Source organism: Amblyraja radiata, chromosome 4 (assembly GCF_010909765.2).
Source record: "Amblyraja radiata isolate CabotCenter1 chromosome 4, sAmbRad1.1.pri, whole genome shotgun sequence".
NCBI lineage: Eukaryota > Metazoa > Chordata > Chondrichthyes > Rajiformes > Rajidae > Amblyraja > Amblyraja radiata.
The window spans coordinates 118,927,539-118,953,448 of NC_045959.1; the positions used below are offsets into that span (position 1 = coordinate 118,927,539).

A 25,910-nucleotide genomic window follows, 5' to 3' on the forward strand; every position below is an offset into this window, starting at 1 on the left:
CCCACTTCCTCATCCACTCCCTACACACGAGGGGCAACTTACAGGGCCCACGTCTTTTGGTTGTGGGAGGAAACCAGAGAGGTTTCGGTCACGGTGGTGCAGCGGGTAGAGTTGCTGCCTCACAGCGCCGGAGACCCGGGTTCCATCCCGACCACGGGTGCTGTCTGTACGGAGTTTGCACGTTCTCCCCTTGACCTGCGTGTGTTTTCTCCGAGATCTTCGCTTTCCTCCCACACTCCTAAGACGTACAAGTCTGTCGGTGATTTGGCTTGGTATATATGTAAAACTAGTCCCTAGTGGGTGTAGGATAGTGTTAGTGTGCGGGGATCGCTGGTCGGCGCGGACCCGGTGGGCCGAAGGGCCTGTTTGCGCTCTGTATCTCTAAACAAAACCCACGCGGTCACAGGGAGAGAACGTGCAAACTCCACACGCACACACACACACATAGAGAGGCAGAGGTCAGGATTGGCTTTTAAGAGAGCTAGATAAAGCTAAAAAATAGCGGAGTCAGGGAATATGGGGAGAAGGCAGGAACGGGGTACTGATTGTGGATGATCAGCCATGATCACATTGAATGGCGGTGCTGGCTGGAAGGGCCGAATGGCCTACTCCTGCACCTATTGTCTATTGTCTATTGATTGAACCCGGGTCTCTGGCGCTGCTAGGCAGCGGCACTACCCGCTGCGCCACCGTGACGCCCGAGATGGGATGAAACTTTGGAACGGAGGTTGTTCTTGCCCTGAGATTGTGACAGATTCTAGTAGAGCTGGACCCTGGGGGGGGGGGGGGGGGGCAGTCAGTGGACACACATCAGAGTCACCAGTAACACAACATCAACAGGGACAGGAAGATTACAGCCCCCCCCCCTTGTTCGACACCACACCGGCGGGCCACACACGGGAGGTCGCTCCTGCCCCCCACCATCCTGTAGATCCAATACGCACACAAACATCTACAGACAAGCAAATCACTTCAGAGTCAATGAGTAAGCGTGCCCATGTACAGTGGAAGGCTGGTGGCGGTGGTGGTGGCGGTGGTGGTGGTGGTGGCGGTGGTGGTGGCGGTGGTGGGGGTGTGGTGGTCAGACGCCGGTCTGCTTGATGCTCTGGAAGCTGACGCGGGTTGGTGAGGTGGGTATAGACATGGCCCTGGCCACTCGCACCCTCAGTGTGTGGTTGTCTTGCCACCTGTGCCACCTCTTGCGAGCCGCCGTACGCACCTGCAACCAAGCACACGACAGTGAGACGGGTTACAACACCTCGTACAATCGACAATAGACAATAGACAATAGGTGCAGGAGTAGGCCATTCGGCCCTTCCGGCCAGCACCGCCATTCATGGCTGATCATCCCCAATCAGTACCCCGTTCCTGCCTTCTCCCCATATCCCCTGACTCCGCTATCTTTAAGAGCCCTATCCAACTCTCTCTTGAAAGTATCCAGAGAACCGGCATCCACCGCCCTCTGAGGCAGAGAATTCCACAGACTCACAACTCTCTGTGAGAAAAAGTGTTTCCTCGTCTCCGTTCTAAATAGCTTACCCCTTATTCTTAAACTGTGGCCCCTGGTTCTGGACTCCCCCAACATCGGGAACATGTTTCCTGCCTTCTCTTCCTACTTGGGCAGCTTACACCCCAGCGGTATGAACATTGACTTCTCTAACTTCAAGTAAAATCCTTACTTTCCCTCTCTCTCCATCCCCTCCCCCTTCCCAGTTCTCCCAGCAGTCTGACTGTCCCCGACTACATTCTATCGCTATTTGCTTTGTTGTCATCTTCTCCTAGCTAACAATGGTCTAGTCTACTTGTTCCTTGATTCACATCCCCTTTGTCCCGGTTTCACACCTTACACTTCCTTATCTATGTGTCTCGCTCTCCCCTGACTTCCGTCTGAAGAAGGGTGTTGACCCGAAACGTCACCCATTCCTTCTCTCCAGAGATGCTGCCTGTCCTGCTGAGTTACTCCAGCATTTTGTGTCTACCTTCAGTTTAAATCAGCATCTGCAGTTCCTTCCTACACAGCTAGTTTAGTTAGTTCAGTTTATTGTCACGTGAGATGAGGTACAGTGAAAAGCATCTGCAGAGAACATGGTAAGCGGCATTTCAGGTCAGGACCCATCATTTGATTGAGGGAATACAGGGGAGAAAGCTGGAAAAGAGAGGTGGGGTTTGGACTAAACCTGGTAAGTGATAGTTGGAGACAAGGAACTGCAGATGCTGGTTTATACCAAAGGTAGACACAAAGTGCTGGAGTAACTCAGCGGGTCAGGCAGCATCTGTGGAGAACATGGATAGGTGACGTTTCACAGAGTGCTGGAGTAACTCAGCGGGTCAGGCAGCATCTGTGGAGAACATGGATAGGTGACGTTTCACAGAGTGCTGGAGTAACTCAGCGGGTCAGGAAGCATCTGTGGAGAACATGGATAGGTGACGTTTCACAGAGTGCTGGAGTAACTCAGCGGGTCAGGCAGCATCTGTGGAGAACATGGATAGGTGACGTTTCACAGAGTGCTGGAGTAACTCAGCGGGGTCAGGCAGCATCTGTGGAGAACATGGATAGGTGACGTTTCACAGAGTGCTGGAGTAACTCAGCGGGTCAGGAAGCATCTGTGGAGAACATGGATAGGTGACGTTTCACAGAGTGCTGGAGTAACTCAGCGGGTCAGGCAGCATCTGTGGAGAACATGGATAGGTGACGTTTCACAGAGTGCTGGAGTAACTCAGCGGGTCAGGCAGCATCTGTGGAGAACATGGATAGGTGACATTTCACAGAGTGCTGGAGTAACTCAGCGGGTCAGGCAGCATCTGTGGAGAACATGGATAGGTGACGTTTCACAGAGTGCTGGAGTAACTCAGCGGGTCAGGCAGCATCTGTGGAGAACATGGATAGGGCTATACAATTACGGGCAGTTCATGGCCTTTACTGCCAGGTCTTGAAATAGCAGCAAATAGATCAAATATTCACTGCATTCACTATTGGAAAGTGGGATAGCTGAGATTGCCAAAGCCCACATACATAATGAACGAGCCTGCAACCAGCCGGGAACTGGATGTAGGTCCGGAGATTCAGCCTCACGCGAGGTATCGGAGCGGAACACTGACTAACCTGACATATATTGGTCTTGAACCAACATGCTCATAAACCTTGAACACTAAATATTACCCTAAACAATGGCTAAACGAGTCTAGGTCTAGTATTGTAGATCCTCGGATTCCAGGACCAGAGGACATAAGTTCAAGGTGAAGGGGAAAAGATTTAATAGGAATCTGAGGGGTAACTTTTTCACACAGAGGGTGGTGGGTGTATGGAACAAACATAGAAAGATAGAAAATAGGTGCAGGAGTAGGCCATTTGGCCCTTCGAGCCTGCACCGCCATTCAATATGATCATGGCTGATCATCCACTCAGTATCCTGTACCTGCCTACTCTCCATACCCCCTGCCAGAGGAGGTAGTTGAGCTGGGACTATCCCAATGTTTGAGAAACAGTTAGACAGGTACATGGATAGAGCAGGTTGGAGGGATATGGACCAAGCGCAGTGCAGCTGGGACATGTTGGGCCGAAGGGCCTGTTTCCACGCTGTATCACTCTGTGACTCTCTGATTCTAGGTTATTGTCACTAGAATTCATAGCCTCTATTCTGGGACTAGTGGTGATGGGGCATGTTGGTTGGCACGGAGTGGTTGGGCCCTTTGTGTTGGAGGGTGGTACCTAAGACGTGTGTACCATGAGATGTTAGCTATCTGGAATCTTTAGTGATGTAGAGATGAATAGGAGAATAAGTTTATTGGCCAAGTATTCACATACAAGGAATTTGCCTTGGTGCTCCGCCCGCAAGTGACAACATGACATACAGTGACAGTTAGGAATGACACATAAAACATTAAACATTAATAATAAAACATTATCGATTAAACAAGTGAATTAAATAAAATACCAGAGCACAAGGAGGCTACAGGCTTTGGTTATTGAGTAGAGCTACTACTCGTGGAAAATCACCAAGTCATGCAGACAGAAACAGGCCCTTCAGCCCACCTTATCCATACTGACCAAGATGCCCCATCTAAACTAATCTCATTTGCTTGCGTTTGGCCCATATCTATAAACCTGTCCTATTCATGTACAGAGCTAAATGTCTATTAAACATTGTTATTGTACCCGCCTCGACTACCTCTTCTGGCACCTCGTACCATACACCCGCCCTAACTGGCCAATTAATGCAATAACACACAGATACTTGGACAGTCACGGAGGCGCAGCGGTAGAGTTGCTGCCTTACAGCGAATACAGCGCCGGAGACCCGGGTTCCATCCCGACTACGGGTGCTGTCTGTACGGAGTTTGCGTGGGTTTTCTCCAAGATCTTCGGTTTCCTCCCACACTCCAAAGACGTGCAGGTTTGTAGGTTAATTGGCTTGGTGTAAATGTTAAAATCGTCCCTGGTGTGCGTAGGATAGTGTTAGTGTGCGGGGATCGCTGGTCGGCGCGGACCCGGTGGGCCGAAGGGCCTGTTTCTGCGCTGTATCTCTTAAAGATAACGGAGTCGAGGGATATGGGGAGAAGGCAGGAACGTGGTACTGATTGTGGATGAACAGCCATGATCACATTGAATGGCGGTGCTGGCTCGATGGGCCGAATGGCCGACTCCTGCACCTTATTCCCTTTAGCCTGTATCTATACACTGTTGATGGCTCGATTGTAATCATGTGTTATAGACAACAGACAATAGACAATAGGTGCAGGAGTAGGCCATTTGGCCCTTCGAGCCAGCACCGCCATTCAATGTGATCATGGCTGATCATCCCCAATCAGTACCCCGTTCCTGCCTTCTCCCCATATCCCCTGACTCCGCTATCTTTAAGAGCCCTATCTAGCTCTCTCTTGAAAGCATCCAGAGAACCGGCCTCCACCGCCCTCTGAGGCAGAGAATTCCACAGATTCACCACTCTCTGTGAGAAAAAGTGTTTCCTCGTTTCCATTCTAAATGGCTTACTCCTTATTCTTAAACTGTGGCCCCTGGTTCTGGACTCCCCCAACATCGGGAATATGTTTCCTGCCTCTTGCGTGTCCAAGCCCTTAATAATCTTATGTGTTGTCTTTCCGCTGACTGGTTAGCACGCAACAAAAGCTTTTCACTGTACCCTGGTACACGTGACAATAAACTAAACTGATAAAAAGCTCTGGTTTAAAGTTACACGTCTGAAGCAGATGAGATAGCTTGGAGTCACATTGTGTTTTCACACTGCCTGCTATTACATCCTGTTCAGGCAAGCGGAGCTATAATTGGGAGTGTTAAAAACGGCGAATAACCTAATAACAGATAGATAGGTGGTGACCACAATCTCTGAAAATCTGTGGGCAGTCGGCAGAGGGAATAATCCCTTATATCAGAACCTGCAGTCACTTGAAGCAACTAATAATTCCTTAAAATCTATGGGATACGGGGAAAAAGCCGGAACGGGGTACTGATCTTGGATGATCAGCCGTGATCATATTGAAACTGGCCCTTTGGAATACCCTGGAGTTTAGAAGGATGAGAGGGCATCTTATTGAAACATATAAGATTATTAAGGGTTTGGACACGCTAGAGGCAGGAAACGTGTCCCCGATGTTGGGAGAGTCCAGTACCACAGTTTAAGAATAAGGGGTAAGCCATTTCGAGCGGAGATGAGGAAACACTTTTTCACATAGAGAGTTGTGAATCTGTGGAATTCTCTGCCTCAGAGGGGCAGGTTCTCTGGATACTTTCAAGAGAGAGCTCGATAGGGCTCTTAAAGATAGCGGAGTCAGGGGATATGGGGAGAAGGCAGGAACGGGGTACTGATTGGGGATGATCAGCCATGATCACATTGAATGGCAGTGCCGGCTCGAAGGGCCGAATGGCCTACTCCTGCACCTATTGTCTATTGTCTATTGAATGGCGGTGCTGGCTCGAAGGGCCGAATGGCCTACTCTTGCACCTATTGTCTATTGTCTATTGAATGGCGGTGCTGGCTCGAAGGGCCGAATGGCCTACTCTTGCACCTATTGTCTATTGTCTATTGAATGGCGGTGCTGGCTCGAAGGGTCGAATGGCCTGCCCCTGCACCTATTGTCGGTTGTCTATTATTAAGGAAGAGATACGATATGATACGATCGAACTTTATTCATCCCCGGAGGGAAGTTGTTCGGCAGTTCTCAGATCTGCCGTTCTCAGATAGATCGTTTGTTGATTAATACGGTATTTGGGGTTTACGGGGAGAAGGCAGAGGAGGATCTCAATTCTCACTTTCGGCAACATTACAGGCCCACTAAATGCAACAACACAACGAAAATAATATATACAGGTCCATCACCAATAGTGGCAGAGCCTTGGGGGGAGGGAGGGGGGGACTGGCAGGAGAATGGGGTCGAGAGGGAAAAACATATCAGCCATGATTGAATGGGTAGTGTAGATGGGGCATGTTGGCCGGGTGGATCAAAGGGCCAGTGTCCACTGTGTGATTCTATGACTATGAATGGCGGAGTAGACTCGATGGGCTGAATGACCTAATTCGGCTTTGTAGGCCTTACGGTCTTGCGTATGATTAGAGGTGTATGCGGGCTGATTGTCACTCAGTGCAGTCTCAATCACAGCAAGTGTATCCCCTGAGATTAGTTGTGTTATTCTTTTTTGACTGCTTCTGACGAGAGTGTTCAGTTGTGTGTTTTGCAAAACCACAACAAATTGTGACATATAATTGTTATTTCTCTCTGAGAAATTGGAGTTCTCCTGAAAAGTTGCCTATACAGTAATAAATGTTGCCTGGACAGTAATAAAAGCTGCCTATACAGTAATAAAAGTTGCCTGGACAGTAATAAAAGCTGCCTATACAGTAATAAAAGTTGCCTGGACAGTAATAAAAGCTGCCTAGTTAATAATAAAAGATGCCTAGTTAGTAATAAAAGCTGCCTAGTTAATAATAAAAGATGCCTAGTTAGTAATAAAAGCTGCCGTTAGTAATAAAAGCTGCCTAGACAGTAATAAAACCTGCCTGGACAGTAATAAAAGTTGCCTAGGCAGCAATAAAGCTGCCTGGACAGTAATAAAAGCTGCATGGACTAATAAAAACTGCCTAGACAGTAATAAAAGATGCCTAGTTAGTAATAAAAGCTGCCTAGACAGCAATAAAAGCTGTCTGGACAGTAATAAAAGCTGCCGAGACAGCAATAAAAGTGTGTTCATCACCACAAGGATGAAATTGGTCTCATTTGTTTTTACAGCCAGTTTTCTAGTTGCCCTTGTAATACTCCCAAATGTTTTCATCATAGAGTGATACAGTGTTGAAACAGGCCCTTCGGCCCCACTTGCCCACACCGGCCAACATGTCCCAGCTACACTAGTCCCACCTGCCTGCGCTTGGTCCATATCCCTCCAAACCTGTCCTATCCATGTACCTGTCTAACTGTTTCTTAATTGTTGGGATAGTCCCAGCCTCAACTACCTCCTCTGGCAGCTTGTTCCATACACCCACCACCCTCTGTGTGAAAAAGTTAACCCTCAGATGCCTATTAAATATTTTCCCCTTCACTTTGAACCCGTGTCCTCTGGTCCTCGATTCCCCTACTCTGGGCAAGAGACTCTGAGCATCTACCTGATCTATTCCTCTCATGATTTTATACACCTCTATAAGATCTCCCCTCATCCTCCTGCACTCCAGACAGCACCCGTAGTCAGGATCGAACCTGAGCCTTTGGTGCCGTGAGGTGGCAACTCTACTGCTGCTCCACCGTGTCACAGTTTGTTTGTTATCTCCTCTGCTCAGTCACCAGAGACAGTAAAATCGATGCGGCTTTAAAACGACCACCCACACCTGGAGTATTGTGTGCAGTTTCGGTCCCCTAATTTGAGGAAGGACATTCTTGCTATTGAGGGAGTGCAGCGTAGGTTTACAAGGTTAATTCCCGGGATGGCGGGACTGTCATATGCTGAGAGAATGGAGCAGCTGGGCTTGTACACTCTGGAGTTTAGAAAGATGAGGGGAGATCTTATTGAAACATATAAGATTATTAAGGGTTTGGACACGCTAGAGGCAGGAAACAGGTTGGGGGAGCCCAGAACCAGGGGCCACAGTTTAAGAATAAGGGGTAAGCCATTTAGATCGTAGACGAGGAAACACTTTTTCACCTAGAGAGTTGTGAGTCTGTGGAATTCTCTGCCTCAGAGGGCGGTGGAGGCCGGTTCTCTGGATACTTTCAAGAGAGAGCTAGATAGGGCTCTTAAAGATAGCGGAGTCAGGGGATATGGGGAGAAGGCAGGAACGGGGTACTAATTGTGGATGATCAGCCATGATCACATTGAATGGCGGTGCTGGCTCGAAGGGCCGAATGGCCTACTCCTGCACCTGTTGTCTATTGTCATCATTTCGCTCAAATGTTTTTTGAAGAAAACAAGTCCAACGTACCTCTCCGTTCAGGAAGCAGTAGAACACCGACACAAAGAATCCCTGCAAGACACAAGAGAGAGTGATTGAGATCTGGGGCACGTTGCAACACTAACTCAAGGCTAAACTACATAAATAGAGTGATAGGCAACAACGTATGCTGCATGCACGGGCGAGTATTCTCTTGCGCAAGTTTGGTGCGTGTACAGATGTGGTGAAGATGTCGCTGTTTAGAGCATACTGCACACCACTCTACACTGCGCACCTGTGGTGGAACTATGGAAAAACAAGTTTGCAGAGACTAAAGGTGTCCTGTAATGATGCCATGAGAACACTGCTATGGAAACCTAGATGGTGTGGTGCCAGTAATATGTTCGTGGCTGCAGTACTTTAGAAGGTATCCTAAGAAATCATATGTATAAATTCATCTGCAGGATAAATGACTCTAAAAATGTATTTATTGTGGCCTTGTCAAACATAAGGTTTAGCACTACACGCTACCAATCCCAGTTGTGGTCTCGTTGTAGGACATTGATCATTCTTTTATTCTGGATTTTAATTCAAGTATTGTGTGTTTTTTTAATATCTAATTTATGATGCTTTTATAAGTGATATACTAAGATTTTATATGTTTTTTATAGTGTTTTTATATGCAATTAATTTTTATGTAATGCTGTTCCTTGTCTGGACCTTGAGTCCGAAATAAAAGTTTATTATTATTATTATAGAGTCACAAAACACGGAATCAGGTCCTCCGGCCCAAATCGCCCTTGACAACGACATGCCCCATCCACACTAGGCCGGAGCCTGCACCGACAGAGCGGAGGCAGCAGGAATGGACCCAGGAGGCGAGCCACCAGGGGGGGCCGGTGGTCCAGGAACAAAGGGGGACTCAGCGTAGGGGGGGGGGGGGGGCGCCGTGAAGAGGGGAGGTGGAGGACAGAGCGGGGCCGGGTGCGGGAGTACCATGCAACTGTTGCTGCTCTTTATGTAGCATCCCTTTGCATACCGTTGGTTTGCAGAACAAAGAATATCACAATCACCTGGCCATGTTTGGCCCGCATCCCTCTAAACCTCTGCACTCCATCTCTACCTGTCCAAGTGTCTTTTAAATGTTGTTATGGTGTTATATAGTGGTGCAGCGGTAGAGTTGCTGCCTCACAGCGCCAGAGACCCGGGTTCGATCCTGACTACGGGCGCTGTCTGTACGGAGTTTGTACGTTCTCCCCGTGACCCACGTGGGTTTTCTCCAGGTGCTTCGGTTTCCTCCCACACTCCAAAGACGTGCGGGTTTATAGTTTAATTGGCCTTGTGCAAATTGTTGCTAGCATTCCAGATAGACGTGGTCTACAGGGAACGTTGGCCGGCATGGACTCAGTGGGCCGAAGGACCTGTTTCCATGCTGTATCTGTAAGCCAAACTAAACCTGTCTCAACCACCTCTTCTGGCAGCTCGTCCCATACACCCACTAACCTCTGAGTGGAAAAGTTGCCCCTCAGGTTCCTATTAAATCTTTCCAGACATTTTTTGTCTACTTTCCATTTTTCCAGCATCTGCAGTTACTTCTTAAAAATGTTGCCCTTCAGATTTCCCACTTTTTTCACTGTTTCAGTCATGAATTTTTGAGAGGAACATAGTCGTGGTCACAAAATGTGGAAACAGGCCCTTCGGCCCAACTAGCCCATGCCGACCAACATGCCCCAGCTACACTAGTCCCACCTTACCGTGTTTGGCCCATATCCCTCCCAACCTGTCCTATCCATGTACCTGTCCAAATGTCTTTACATTTTGTTATTGTCCCTGCCTCAACTACCTCCTCCGGCAGTTGCCCCATCAGGTTCCTTTTAAATCTTTCCCCCCCTCTCACCTTAAACCCATCTCCTCTGGTTCTTGTTTAAGAAGGAACTGCAGATGCTGGAAAAATCGAAGGTAGACAAAAATGCTGGAGAAGCTCAGCGGGTGAGGCAGCATCTATGGAGCGAAGGAATAGGTGATGTTTCGGGCCGAGACCCTTCAAGAAGTGGAGACCCTTCAAGAACCAAGAACCCTCTGCTTCTTGGTTCCCCTACTCTGTGCATTCTCCATATCCGTTCCCCTCGTGATTAGATCCAGCTTGTTGCAAGTGGAGGGGACAGAGTGCGTTTGGGACCGAGGATCGGCGATGGCAGCCCTCCTGACCAGATCTGCTGGACATTCGGCCCTTCCAGGTGCTGGCTCGAAGGGCCGAATGGCCTACTCCTGCACCTATTGTCTAATGTCTATTGCCACCCACCTGAAAGGACTGGAGGAATGAATTGAAGTAGAGGAATGCCACGTAGGAGATGTCATGTTTGCCGGGGTCGATGAAGAACAGTATGTAGGTTATTCCCAGCAGAGGTAACAAAACTAAAATGGCCTTCACTGCCTTCCTGTAGAACACATGATGAGAGGAGAGAGAACCAAGATTAGTGAGGTAGAATAACGTTGACATTTTATTGACTAAATCTCAATTTATACACCTCTGTAACATCACCCCTCAGCCTCCTGTATTCGAGGATCCCCCTACTCTTAATTCTGGGTACAAGACTCAGTGCATCCACCCAGTTCATGTTCATAAGCTGCAGGAGCAGAATTAGGCCATTCGGCCCATCACGTCCACACCGCCATTCAATCATGGCCGATCTAATTCTCCCTCCTCCTAGGCCAGAGTGAGTCCCACCGCAAATTGGAGGAGCAGCACCTCATATTCCGCTTGGGCAGTTTACACCCCAGCGGTATGAACATTGACTTCTCCAATTTCAGGTAGTCCCTGCTTTCTCCCTCCTTCCCCTCCCCTTCCCAGCTCTCCCACTGTCTCCGCCTCTTCTTCCCGCCCCCCCCCGCCCCACATCAGTCTGAAGAAGGGTCTCGACCCGAAACGTCGCCTATTCCTTCGCTCCATAGATGATGCCTCACCCGCTGAGTTTCTCCAGCATTTTTGTCTACCTTAAATAATTGTCCCTCCTAACCCCATTCTCCTGCCTTCTCCCCATAACCCCTGACACCCGTACTGATCAAGAATCTATCTATCTCTGCCTTGACTTGGCCTCCACACCCTTCTGCAGAGTTGAAACACAATGAAGCGACAATAGACAATAGACAATAGGTGCAGGAGTAGGCCATTCGGCCCTTCGAGCCAGCACCGCCATTCAATGTGATCATGGCTGATCATCCCCAATCAGTACCCCGTTCCTGCCTTCTCCCCATATCCCCTGACTCCGCTATCTTTAAGAGCCCTATCTAGCTCTCTCTTCAAAGCATCCAGAGAACTTTCCTCCACCGCCCTCCACGGCAGAGAATTCCCAGTCAATGTCAAGCTGCTTGTGACTGTGTTCCACGTAAGATGGTGGTGGCGGAGATGGATGGGGGGCGGGGGGGTGGAGGAATCCTCTCCCCCGCCCCCTCCCTCAGAAACATTCTGGGGTTCTGAGGACAATGTTGCCATTTTGATGGAGGTATGGACTTGGGCACAAAGTTGAATGGACTGTGAAACCCAAGAAGTTCATGTTTGGTTCAGAAGGGGCATCACAGTGGCGCAGAGGTAGAGTTGCTGCCTCACAGCGCCGGAGACCCGGGTTCCATCTTGACTACGGGTGCTGTCTGTACGGAGTTTGTACCTTCTCCCCGTGACCTGCGTGGGTTTTCTCCGGTTTCCTCCCACACACCAAAGACGTGCAGGTTTGTAGGTTAATTGGCTTCGGTAAAAAATTGTAAATTGTCCCCAGTGTGTGTAGGATAGTGTTCGTGTGCGGGGATCGCTGGTCGGCGCGGACTCGGTGGGCCGAAAGGTCTGTAAAGTCTAAAGATCACTCCCTTGAAATATCCAGATCATAAGTTTTCCCAAAGAGTTTAACATGTCAGTATTTCATAATTCTAAACAATGTCACATTGAATTACGAATCTCACTTGATCACCATCGGGTTCCGTCAGCCACAAACCATCACACGCTCACACTCACACCTTCAGACTCATGAAGAACTTTTCATTAAACTTAATCTGCTGAGGTTGGATATGAATTGAGGTTCTGATGTTATGGGCACGTTTCCTACAAGGGAATGATATAAGTGTCTGATACTGACTGCAACTAAAAATATATCAATGTCAAGTCAATGTATGGACATCTAAAACCACAATGTCATTCTCAGGATGGTTACTTGTATTGCCATAGAGTGATACAGCCCCTTCAGCCCAACTTACCCACGACGACCAACATGCCCCATCTACACTAGTCCCACCTGCCTGCATTTGGCCCTTATTCCTCAAAACCTGTCCTATCCATGTACCTGTCCAAATATCTCTTTAACATTATGATAGGACAATAGGCAATAGGTGCAGGAGTAGGCCATTCGGCCCTTCCAGCCAGCACCGCCATTCAATGTGATCATGGCTGATCATCCCCAATCAGTACCCCGTTCCTGCCTTCTCCCCATATCCCCTGACTCCGCTATCTTAAAGAGCCCTATCTAGCTCTCTCTTGAAAGTATCCAGAGAACCGGCTTCCACCGCCCTCTGAGGCAGAGAATTCCACAGACTCACAACTCTCTGTGAGAAAAAGTGTTTCCTCGTCTCCATTCTAAATGGCTTACCCCTTATTCTTAAACTGTGGCCCCTGGTTCTGGACTCCCCCAACATCGGGAACATGCTTCCTGCCTCTAGCGTGTCCAATCCCTTAATAATCTTATATGTTTCAATGAAAAATTCCCTCTCATCCTTCTAAATTCCTGAGTGTACAAGCCCAGCTGCTCCAGTTCCTGCAGTTCGTCTACTGATGAAGAATGGTTTAGGGGGGTATGGGCCAAACATGAGCAGGTGGGACTAGTATAGATAAGGCATCTTGATAGGCATGGACGTGTTGGGCCGAAGGGCCTGAGTCCCTGCTGGATGAATCTTATGACTCTAATCAAACTATAAGCAGTAATTTTCCAAGGACAGAGGTTGAGTGGGACATTTAGTAATGTCATGAGTAAAGAAGTAACTGGAGAAAGCCACGTGGTCACAGGGAGAACGTGCAAACTCCGTACAGACAGCGCCCGTAGTCGGGATCGAACCTGGGTCCCTGGTGCTGTGAGGCAGCAACTGATTGGAAGATACAGCACGGAAACAGCCCTTCAGTCCACCCTACTTCTACACCATCCACCTTCCTCATCCGTTCTCTACACACCAGAGGGGCCGATTAACCTACAAACCCGCACGTCTTTGGGATGTGGGAGGAAAACTCCACACAGACAGCACCGAATGGAGTCAGGATGGAAGCGGGTCTCTGGGGCTGTGAGGCTGCAAGTCTACCGCTGTGCCACCGTGACGCCCTGTTCACGTTGTGTTCAGCATGGACACAGATACTGAACACAATCTGCCCAGAACACAGATGCCCCCACCCACATCAAAAGTCTGCTTACCCACCACACCACCTCCAGGTCCCTCAGATCGGCCGACTTGGGGTTGCTGAACATCCCGCAGTCTAGGCATAAGCTCAGGGGTGATCGCCCGAGCCTTTGCGGTTGCAGCTCCTAGACTGTGGAACAGCATCTCTCTTCCCATCAGAACTGCCCCCTCCATCGACTCCTTTAAGTCGAGACTTAAAACTCATCTCTAGTCCAAAGCCTTTCTTGACATCCTCTGAGCGAGGGCAGTATGTATGTATTTATGTATGTACTTCATCTATGAACCAATGTTGTTTGTTATACTATTCTTAAACCAATGTAAAACACTTTGGCCAGCGAGAGTTGCTTTGTAAATGTGCTATATAAATAAAAGTGACTTGACTTGACCAGATACCCTGGATATTCCCTCTGACTAGGACAGACAGATAGCGCTTCTGATTATTAATGATTCTCTGCTCAGTAACTTCAGTCTGTATTGAGTTACCTGTACTGCATGGTCTCAGACGTGGTGGATGCCCTCAGCTTAGTCATCAGGATCCTCACAATGTTGAACAGAAAGATGAAATTAACCTGTTCGGAAACACAAAGAAACATCAGCACATCTTACACTGAACACCAAGAAGCAACGATTCAAAAACCCAATTCGTGTACGATCAGTTATAAACTGTGATAGCAAAGTCTTAAATCTTGTCAACGTTAACACAGACACAAGGAACTGCAGGGGGTGGTTTACAAAAGGAGACATGAAGTGCTGGAGTAACTCAGCGGGTGCAGCAGCATCTATGGAGCTAAGGAAATAGGCAACGTTTCGGGCCGAAACCCGGAAGGGTTTCGGGCCGAAACCCGGAAGGGTTTCGGCCCGAAACGTTGCCTATTTCCAGAAGGATTTCGGCCCGAAACGTTGCCTATTTCCTTAGCTCCACAGATGCTGCTGCACCATAACTCAGCGGGTCAGGCAGCATCTGTGGAGAACATGGATAGGTGACGTTTCACCGAGTGCTGGAGTAACTCAGCGGGTCAGGCAGCATCTGTGGAGAACATGGATAGGTGACGTTTCACAGAGTGCTGGAGTAACTCAGCGGGTCAGGCAGCATCTGTGGAGAACATGGATAGGTGACGTTTCACAGAGTGCTGGAGTAACTCAGCGGGTCAGGCAGCATCTGTGGAGAACATGGATATTTAAGATAGCCAGTTGAGTAATACAATGTAGAACATGGATAGGTGTCAGAGGTTATGGGGAGAAAGCAGGAAATGGGGTTGGGAGGGAAAGATAGATCAGCCATGATTGAATAGCGGAGTAGACTTGATGGGCCGAATGGCCTAATTCTGCTCCTATCACTTATGAACTTACCAGCAGCACGAGAACGACTGGACCTTGAATGATGTAGTCCATTCTGTGACCCACAACTTCTCCAAACCAACACCTGTAAACATCAAGACAATTGCCATTGGCTTTGTTGCCGTGAGCTCTTTAAGGGGAGCATTTAGGGGGAGCATCCCACGGCCCCCGGGCTGAATGCGGCCCCCGGGCCGAATGCGGCCCGTAACCCGAAATCACCCGGCCCGCAAGCGGATTTCCTCCCCCCCCGTAATTATCTGGCCTAGCCGATCGCGGATCGCGGCCGAGCTCTGTCTGTACCGCATCCTGCGCAAAGCCGCCGGCACGGGCACGCACCTTCTGTGAACACGTTTAAGAAAGAACTGCAGATGCTGGAAAAATGGAAGGTAGACAAAAAATGCTGGAGAAACTCAGCGGGTGAGACATGCGAGGATTGCACGAGGCTGCCTCACCCGCTGAGTTTCTCCAGCATTTTTGTCTACCATCTGTGATCACGGGATTTGATGCCTGCTATCCCGGGGCGGGATGGGGGCGGGATCCACCCAGATCACGGGGAGAATGTACAAACTCCGTACAGACAGCACCCGTAGTCGGGATCGATCCCGGGTCACTGGCGCTGTGAGGCAGCAACTCTACCGCTGCGCCATCGTAACCGCCCTTGGCATCATGCTCAGCACAGACATTGTGGGCTGAAGGGCCTGTTCCTGTGCTGTACTGTTCTATAAATCCGCCTCTCCGGCCTAGTTGGCAGGATGTGGAACTACCAACCACTGTTACACATTTATCCGTGCGATATTGTGTTAACGGGCCTGTTAAACTCCAGCAGTAAGGTTTTCAGTGTTCCTTTGTTGGTACAAATGACAATTAAATCTTCTTGACTTCATTCATTCACGCTTACATTTCAAAAATACCTTGAAGCGTATATAACATAACAGTTCCATGAGCTATAAACCTGCAATAAATCCTTTTCACTGTCAAATAGATATTTATTGAGTGTTTTATTATCAATTTTACTTCTCCACATCCTAAACCATAACTTTGAGCGACTGGTTGAAATATACAGCATGGAGACTGTCCTTCAGTCCACATAACTTTGACATTATTCCACTTTCTACACACTAGGGGGGCAATTTACAGAGGGGCCGATTAACCTACAAACCTGCACGTCTTTGGGATGTGGGAGGAAACCGGAGCGCCCGGAGAAAACCCACGCGGTCACGGGGAGAAGGAATAAACTCTGTGCTGACAGCACCCGGATGTCAGGATCGAACCCGGGTCCCTGCCGTGGTGAGGCAGCAGCTCCACCCGCCGCGCCAGCGTGCCGCCCTTGGTTTGAGTCTGAGGACTTGGAGAAAGTAGAACATCTGTTCCACTTTCTACAACGTAGGCCGAGATATATCGTGGATGTGGAGAGGATGTTTCCACTAGTGGGAGAGTCTAGGACCAGAGGGCACAGCCTCAGAATTAAAGGACATACCTTTACAAAGGAGATGAGGAGGAATTTATTTAGTCAGGGGGTGGTGAATCTGTGGAATTCTTTGCCACGGACGGCTGTGGAGGCCACAAGTGAGTGGATATTTTTAAGGCAGAGATAGATAGATTCTTGATTAGTGCGGGTGTCAGGGGTTACGGGGAGAAGGCAGGAGAATGGGGTTAGGAGGAAGAGATAGATCAGCCATGATTGAATGGCGGAGTAGACTTGATGGGCCGAATGGCCTAATTTTACTCCTATCACTTATGAACTTATGAACATCTGTGTACAGGAAAAGGGAGAGATCCAGAGTCACCATCAGGATTAACCTCATGTATTTTAAGTGAAAGATATAGAGTGTTATAAACCCCACGACCGCCTGCTCTCTGACAGAGTACTCACTCTTCATTCTCATAGTAGAGTTTGCCAATGACCCAGGCCACGATGATGGGGCACGGGATACCTGCAGAAGGAAGGTAGCACACTGGGTTTAACCCATCAAGAACCAGACCACACACCTTTCAGGTGAGAGGGGAAACATTTAATAGCAACCTGAGGGGCAACTTTTTCACAGATGTGAAAGTCATATGACAGTCCACAAATTCACAACTCTCTGGGCGAAAATGTTTTCACTCATCTCAGTTTTAAATGGCCTCCCCTTTATTCTTAGACTGTGTGGCCCCTGGTTCTGGACTCGCCCATCATTGGGAACATTTTTCCTGCATCTAGCTTGTCCAGTCCTTTTATAATTTTATACGTTTCTATAAGACCCCCTCTCATCCATCTAAACTCCAGTGAATACAAGCCTAGTCTTTCCAATCTTTCCTCATATGACGGTCCCTGGTGTGCTCCGCAGTTTAGAAGGATGAGAGGATATCTTATTGAAACATATAAGATTATTAAGGGTTTTTGACAGGCTAGAGGCAGGAAACATGTTCCCGATGTTGGGGGATTCCAGAACCAGGGGCCACAGTTTAAGAATAAGACGTAAGCCATTTAGAACGGAGACGAAGAAACACTTTTTCTCACAGAGAGTTGTACGTCTGTGGAATTCTCTGCGGTGGAGGCCAGTTCTCTGGATACTTTCAAGAGAGAGCTAGATAGGGCTCTTAAAGATAGCAGAGTCAGAGGATAATTGGGAGAAGGCAGGAACGGGGTACTGATTGGGGATGATCAGCCATGATCACATTGAATGGCGGTGCTGGCTCGAAGGGCCGAATGGCCTACTCCTGCACCTATTGTCTATTGTTTGGAGGGATATGGACCAAAAGTAGGCAGGTGGGACTAGTGTAGATGGCCGGAGTGGGAGAGTTGGGCCGAAGGGCCTGTTTCTACGCCATATCACTCGATGACTCTGTGACTCTAATGCCCACATGTTTTAAATGGGTCTCGGCTGAGAAATTGAAACCATGTTCAATGCCATAACAAAGTCAATGGAGGAGAGATTGTGAATGGTCTTCAGCAACAGAGCGAAACATGAAAGATGTAACAAGGGACTGAGTTTGCCTTTAATGAATAGAAATGTGGAGATTGACATGGGCCAAAGGCAGGCAGGTGGGATCAAATTAATAGGCATGTCAGTCAGCATGGATCAATTGGGTCATAATGGCATTAGAGTTTCTGCCTTCAAACGAGATACTTTCAAGAGAGAGCTAGATAGGGCTCTAAAAGATAGCGGAGTCAGGGGATATGGGGAGAAGGCAGGAACGGGGTACTGATTGGGGATGATCAGCCATGATCACATTGAAGGGATGAATGGCCTACTCCTGCACCAGAGGGGATTAGTTTAACATTGCGTCGTGTTCAGCAGGCACATTGTGGGCCGAAGGGCCTGTTCCTGGGCTGTACTGTTGTATGTTGAGTGTACTTACACCATCCAATGAAGAGGAACTTCCACTTGCGCATCTTATCGGTGGAGTAGGTCATGACGATGGCCGTGTGGAGGTAGCACCCCTCCACAAACATCCAGAAGAAGTTGGTCACCACAAAGTAATTGTAGATAGTCGTCACCAGCCGGCACCAGGGCTGCAGGACAGATTCAACAATGCAGTACACACGGACACATAGATAGACACACACACACACACACACGCACACAGATACACACGCTCTAGGTTGGTATCTGGTGCTGAGCATGTTTCCAACATAATCAAAGACTTGTCCCTGTCCCACCCCGGTCATTCCTTCTTCTCCCCGCTCCCGTCCGGCAGAAGGTACAGAAGCTTGAAAGCGCGCACCACCAGACTCAGGAACAGCTTCTTCCCCTCTGTTATCAGGCTTCTGAACGGGCAATGTCCCACCACAACCTCTCTTCCATCTTTCTTCCCCTACATCCCCACAATCAGTCAAAGGACATTTCCCACCCCGGACCCTCCCTGTTTGAACTGTTACCGTCAGGCAGACGGTACAGATCTACAAGGACAAGGACAAACAGACTTAAAAACAGTTTTTACCCCACTGCTATAAAGGCACTAAATGTAGCCGCCAAGGAACGCAGGGGCGATACATACTAAGAGACTGTGAAATCGACAGAAGGATGTAGGGCTGGGTGTTTATGCATGCTATTTTCATGATATTTATTTTAGTTGTTTATCTTTTTTTAAATATTTTACCTTGTATGTAGCTTTTAGAAATGTTTGAATGGTGCACTGACTGGTTGACATTTTTAAATTTTGTTGTACATGGTTCATGTTACAATGACAATAAAGAAACTATTCTATTCTATTCTATTCCAAGAAGGGTTCTGACCAGAAACGTTGCTGTTCTCCACAGATGCTCCCTGACCCGCTGAGTTACTCCAGCACTCTGTGAATCGTCACCTATCCATGTTCTCCACAGATGCTGCCTGACCCGCTGAGTTACTCCAGCACTCTGTGAAACGTCACCTATCCATGTTCTCCACAGATGCTGCCTGACCCGCTGAGTTACTCCAGCACTCTGTGAAACGTCACCTATCCATGTTCTCCACAGATGCTGCCTGACCCGCTGAGTTACTCCAGCACTCTGTCTTTTTTGTAAACTGGCATCTGCAGCTCCACAAGTTATAACAGTCGAGTCTACTCCGCCATTCAACCATGGCTGATCATATTTTCCTGCCTTCTCCCTATCACCCCTTGACACCCGTTCTAATCAATAATCTATCTATCTCAGCATTAAAAATATCCACTGACTTGACCTCCACTGCTTTCTGTGGCAATGAGTTCCACAGATTCACCACCCTCTGACTAAAGAGTTTCCTCTTCATCTCCTTCCTAAAAGAACGTCCTTTAATTCTGAGGCTGTGACCTCTGGTCCTAGACTCTCCCACTAGTGGAAACATCCTCTCCACATCCACTCTATCCAAGCCTTTCACTATTCACTAAGTTTCAATGAGGTTCCCGCTCATTCTTCTAAACTCCAGCGAGTACAGGCCCAGTGCCGACAAACACTCATCATAGGTTAACCCACTCATTCCTGGGATCATTCTTGTAAACCTCCTCTGGACCCTCTCCAGAGCCAGCACATCCTTCCTTAGATATGGTGCCCAAAATTGCTCACAATATTCCAAATGTGGCCTGACCAGCACCTTGTAGAGCCTCAACATTACATCCCTGTTTTTGTATACAAGCCCTCCTGAAATAAATGCTAGTATTGAGTTTGCTTTCTTTACTTCCGATTCAACTTGCAGATTAACTTTTTGGGAATCCTGCACCAGCGATTCTAAGTCCCTTTGTACCTCCGATATCTGGATTCTCTCCCCATTTAGAAAATACTGTACGCCTTTATTCCTACGACCAACATGCACGACTCCACACTTTGCTAAACTATACATTTCCTTTTGTGTGCATGTCCCAACTTAGACAATAGACAATAGGTGCAGGAGTCGGCCATTCGGCCCTTCGAGCCAGCACCGCCATTCAATGTGATCATGGCTGATCATCCCCAATCAGTACCCCGTTCCTGCCTTCTCCCCATATCCCCTGACTCCGCTATCTTTAAGAGCCCTATCTAGCTCTCTCTTGAAAGCATCCAGAGAACCTGCCTCCACCTGAGGCAGAGAATTCCACAGACTCACCACTCTCTGTGTGAAAAAGTGTTTCCTCGTCTTCGTTCTAAATGGCTTACCCCTTATTCTTAAACTGTGTGGCCCCTGGTTCTGGACTCCCCCAACATCGGGAACATATTTCCTGCCTCTAGCGTGTTCAAACCCTTAATAATCTTACATGTTTCAATATGATCTCCTCTCATCCTTCTAAACTCCAGAGTGTACAAGCCCAGCCGCTCCATTCTCTCAGCATACGACAGTCCCGCCATCCCGGGAATTAACCTTGTAAACCTACGCTGCAAGAATATTACACCAGGCTGTGAAGTCTCACCTCATTCCTCTCGTGTATTTCCTCATCGATCATTTGCATCAGGAACCACAGAGTATTCCTCAGGATGAAGGTGGTTATTAGATTCCAATGGATGACATTCCGTAGACACCGGATACTCCTGCAGCAGCCAATACAAAGGCACATCGGACAGGTCAGAAACTGGACTTCACGGGCGAGCGGTGTACACACTGCTCGCGGTTATTTATGGAGAATATTAAAAGGAGTTACGCAACTCTCAAAGGTCAAAGGTCAAAAACTTTATTTACCATTTGTGCTTACACACATAGGAACTCTTGTGCGGCTATTCAGAGAGTCAAGTTACTTAAAAAAATTAAAATTAAAAATTTAAAAATTTAAAAAAATTTAAAAAGACACACAGAAGACACATAGAGCATTGTAGCTTGCACAAACACTATATCAGGACATCAGTTCATTTTGTTGTGTTTTGGCCAAGAGTCTCACTGTTGCAGGGAAGAAGCTCTTAAAAAAGCGTGTTCTATTTGTGGCGATACTGTCCGCTCGTCTGTGCCTGAGGTTGTATGTGCAGTTTTTGTGTTTGAGCAGGGAGTGAGCTGGATGTAGTGTGTCTCTGATGATTCTCTCTGCTCTTTTTTGACAGCGCTGTGTGTAGATTGTGTCCATGGAGGGGAGTTCAGTTCTGATAATCCTCTCAGCAGTCTTTATGACTCTTTGCAGAGCCTTCCTCTCTATCTGTGTGGTGTTTCCATACCACACCGTGATGCCTGTGGTGAGGATGCTCTCTACCAGTCCTTTGTAGACCTGGGTGAGAGGGCGACAGTGCAGACCAGCTTTTCTGAGCAGCCTGATGAAGTACAGTCTCTGCTGGGCTTTTTTCACTGTGGCTGCAGTGTTCAAAGTCCAGTTCAGATCTGATGTTATTTGTAGTCCCAGGTATCTGTAACTGTCAGCCCTCTCCACCACAGTCCCCTTGATGATGAGGGGCTGCAGGGGGGGTGGATTTTTTCTGAAGTCCATTATTATTTATTTTGTCTTGTCTGTGTTGAGGCTTAGGTCGTTCACCTCACCATAGGCAAGAATGTCGTTCACCAGACTCCATAGATGCTTGACTCTTGGTTGGAGATGTGGGTAGACAAAAATGCTGGAGAAACTCAGCGGGTGAGGCAGCATCTATGGAGCAAAGGAAATAGGCAACGTTTCGGGCCGAGACCCTTCTGAGACCCGCTGAGTTTCTCCAGCATTTTTGTCTACTAGCTCTAGGTGTCAGCTGATCTACATCGGTGAGACCAAGCGTAGGCTTGGCGATCACTTCGCCCAACACCTCCGCTCAGTTCGCAATAACCAACCTGATCTCCCGGTGGCTCAGCACTTCAACTCCCCCTCCCATTCCGAATCCGACCTCTCTGTCCTGGGCCTCCTCCATGGCCAGAGTCTGCAAATTGGAGGAGCAGCACCTCATATTTCGTTTGGGTAGTTTACACCCCAGCGGTATAAACATTGACTTCTCCAATTTCAGGTAGTCCCTGCTTTCTCCCTCCTTCCCCTCCCCTTCCCAGGTCCCCCACAGCCCACTGTCTCCACCTCTTCCTTTCTTCTTCCCACCCCCCCTCCCTACCCCCACATCAGTCTGAAGAAGGGTCTCGACCCGAAACGTCACCTATTCCTTATCGCCATAGATGCTGCCTCACCCGCTGAGTTTCCCCAGCATTTTACATCTACCTTCGAATTTCCAGCATCTGCAGTTCTTTCTTATACTTGTGGATAGTTTAGTTTCAGTCTAGTTTATTGTCCCGTGTACCGAGCTACAGTGAAAAGCTTTTGTTGCGCGCTAACCAGTCAGCGGAAAGACAATACATGATTACAATCGAGCCGTCCACAGTGTACAGATACATGATAAGGGAATAATGTTTAGTGCAAGGTAAAGCCAGCAAAGTCTGATCAAGGATAGGCCGAGGGTCACCAATGAGGTAGATAGTAGTTCAGGACTGCTCTCTGGTTGTGGTAGGATGGTTCAGTTGCCTAATAACAGCTGGGAAGAAACTGTCCCTGAATCTGGAGGTGTGCGTTAGTTTTCACACTTAGGCTTCCAGCTCCCAGGACACAAGAGATTCATTCTATCCAAAATGCAGAAAACCCTTTTCCAGTTCTCAAATAGGCTAGGGTGTCACGGTGGCGCAGCGGGTAGAGCTGCTGCCTCACAGCGCCAGAGACCCCGGGTTCCATCCCGACTACGGGCGCTGTCCGTATGGAGTTTGCACGTTCTCCCCGTGACCTGCGTGGGTTTTCTCCGAGATCTTCGGTTTCCTCCCACACTCCAAAGACGTGCAGGTTTGTAGATAAATTGGCTTGGTGTAAATGTAAATTGTCCCTAGTGTGTGTAGGATAGTGTTAATGTACGGGGATCGCTGGTCAACAGACAATAGACAAGAGACATTTGGTGCAGGAGTAGGCCATTCGGCCCTTCGAGCCAGCACCACCATTCAATATAATGGCTGATTGGCGCGGACATGGTGGGCCGAACGGCCTGTTTCCGCTCATTATCTCTAAACTAAACTAAAAATCTAAAGCTTTATTGAAATGTGTGGTTCCCTAGGCCTTGTCTCCGTTCTAAATGGCTTACCCCTTATTCTTAAACTGTGGCCCCTGGTTCTGGACTCCCCCAACATCGAAAACATGTTTCCTGCCTCTAGCGTGTCCAAACTCTTAATAATCGTATAAGTTTTAATAAGATACCCTCTCATCCTTCTAAACTCCAGAGTGTACAAGCCCAGCCGCTCCATTCTCTCAGCATATGACAGTCCCGCCATCCTGGGAATTAACCTTGTAAACCTACGCTGCACTCCCTCAATAGCAAGAATGTCCTTCCTCATGTCCAATACATGGTTCTTATATACATAAGATTTCTTAAGACAGTTTGTAAAGTATAGACTCCTGCAGCCACAAACATCTCACCATCTAGGACTCAAAAGTAATATTCTCATGTCATCATTATAAGCTACTTTAAGTCTCTGTAAGGTAGACAAAAATGCTGGAGAAACTCAGCGGGTGAGGCAGCATCTATTGAGTGAAGGAATAGGCGATGTTTCGGGTCTTGTCATCTATTCCTTCGCTCGATAGATGCTGCCTCACCCGCTGAGTTTCTCCAGCATTTTAGTCTACCTTCGATTTATCCAGCATCTGCAGTTCCTTCTTGAACATTAAGTCTCTGTAAGCTTGCTTTTTCTGTAGTTTCACCACAGGTGTGCAGTATAGAGTGGTGTACAATATGCTCTGAATAGAGACATCTTCACTCCATCTGTACACGCACTAATCTTGCGTAAGAGAAGTGCGGGTGTCAGGGGTTATGGGGAGAATGCAGGAGAATGGGGTTAGGAGGGAGAGATAGATCAGCCATGGTTGAATGGCGGAGTGGACTCGATGGGCCGAATGGCCTAATTCTGCACTTAGTCCATGTGAACCTATGAACTTCCCCTTAAGCGCGACCTACTCTGGGTGTATTGGGGAGGGGCAAGTGCTGGAAGTGTCGGTAGGCAAGGCTTTTGGGACCAGTGAGAATGGTTCTATTAGATTTAAAATAGTTCTGGCTAAGGCAAGGTAGGACCAGGTTCACGCATTCTATGGGGGCAATGCCGAACTTGGTTGCAGGCTGTGGAACCAGAGTTGATGGTGTGGTTTGAATGAATACGTTTATTGGCCAAGTATTCACATACAAGGAATTTGCCTTGGTGCTCCGCCCGCAAGTGACAACATGACATAGTGGCAGTTAGGAATGACACATAAAACATTCAACATTAATAATAAAACATTATCGATTAAACATGTGAATTAAATAAAATACCAGAGCACAAGGAGGGTACAGGTTTTTGGTTATTGAGTAGAGCTACTACTCGTGGATAAAAGTTGTTTTTATGTCCAGCTGTGGCAGCTTTGACAGTCCGGAGTCGCCTTCCAGAGGGAAGTGATTCAAAGAGTTTGTGGCCAGGGTGAGAGGGGTCAGAGATGATCTTGCCCGCTCGCTTCCTGGCCCTTGCAGTGTACAGTACATCAGTGGGGGGGACTTTTTGTGTGAAGCCGCTTCTAGAAGCTTGTGCGTAGTTAGTTACTTGGCTGGTACATACCTCAAGCACAAGAAGACTACAAAGGCAACGATGAGGACTGCCGTGGAGACCGAGTGTCCCAGGTAGTTGATGATGAGGACAATCCTATAGTGGACCTCATAGACTTCAAACGATTTCTGAAATCAAACGCAAACATATTCTTGACTTGGACTTTTTCCCCAATGAAGCCTTGCCTGTTTTGTAATTCACAGTCGTCAGACATGATATCCTCAGGCAAGATTGGTTTGTAAATGGTTTGGACATTGGACTTCTCCCACCCCGGTCATTCCTTCTTCTCCCCGCTCCCGTCCGGCAGAAGGTACAGAAGCTTGAAAGCGCGCACCACCAGACTCAGGAACAGCTTCTTCCCCTCTGTTATCAGGCTTCTGAACGGTCCTTCCATAAGCTAGGGTGCTGCCCGATTCACCTCTACCCCATTGTGGACATTGGACTTTGTCTGTGGAACTGATGCACTACAATGCTGAGATCTATATCCTACACTCTGTATCTTCCCCTTTGCTCCACCTATTGTACTGGAGTTTGACTTGATTGTATTTATTTGGTGTTAACAGATTTGTTTGGAGAGCGTGCAAAACAAATCTTCTACCCTGTCCCTCGGTATGCATGACAATAATAAACCTAAACGTGCAAACTCAGCACAGACAGCACACAATGTCAGGATCGAACCTGGGTCCCTGAGCTGCAAGGCAGCAGAACTACCCGCTGTCACCCACTGATGGACACAGTAAAGGGCCTCTCACTGACCCGACTTCACAGCGGCTGTCTTCGACCTTCAAGCTCCAGGGCACTCGCCTGACAAACCCTGAGCTGGGTCGACCGACCCCACACACACACACACACACACACACAC

The 25,910-nt window shown here is 48.1% G+C and overlaps 1 protein-coding gene across 1 annotated transcript; it reads right to left on the reverse strand.

Moving 5' to 3' along the window:
- Positions 1-600: 600 nt before the first annotated feature.
- On the reverse strand, positions 601-25,178 carry LOC116972536 (corticotropin-releasing factor receptor 2-like). The gene is made up of 9 exons (XM_033020356.1): positions 25,061-25,178; positions 20,964-21,081; positions 18,480-18,633; positions 17,011-17,071; positions 15,150-15,222; positions 14,283-14,368; positions 10,672-10,807; positions 8,421-8,462; positions 601-1,219 (listed from the first exon to the last, which is right to left on the reverse strand). Exons 2-9 carry the CDS (start codon positions 21,000-21,002, stop codon positions 1,082-1,084), a joined length of 729 nt encoding a protein of 242 aa, XP_032876247.1. The 5' UTR covers positions 21,003-21,081; positions 25,061-25,178; the 3' UTR covers positions 601-1,081.
- Between the last annotated feature and the right edge of the window lie 732 nt (positions 25,179-25,910).

Coding starts and splice junctions, on each gene's coding strand:
- LOC116972536 (XM_033020356.1), bottom strand. CDS start 21,002: ATGCAAATGATCGATGAGGAAATACACGAGAGGAATGAG. Junction 17,072..18,479: donor GTTCCTCTTCATTGGATGGT/GTAAGTACACTC, acceptor TTCCTTCTGCAG/GTATCCCGTGCCCCATCATC. Junction 14,369..15,149: donor CAGTCGTTCTCGTGCTGCTG/GTAAGTTCATAA, acceptor GTTTCCGAACAG/GTTAATTTCATCTTTCTGTT.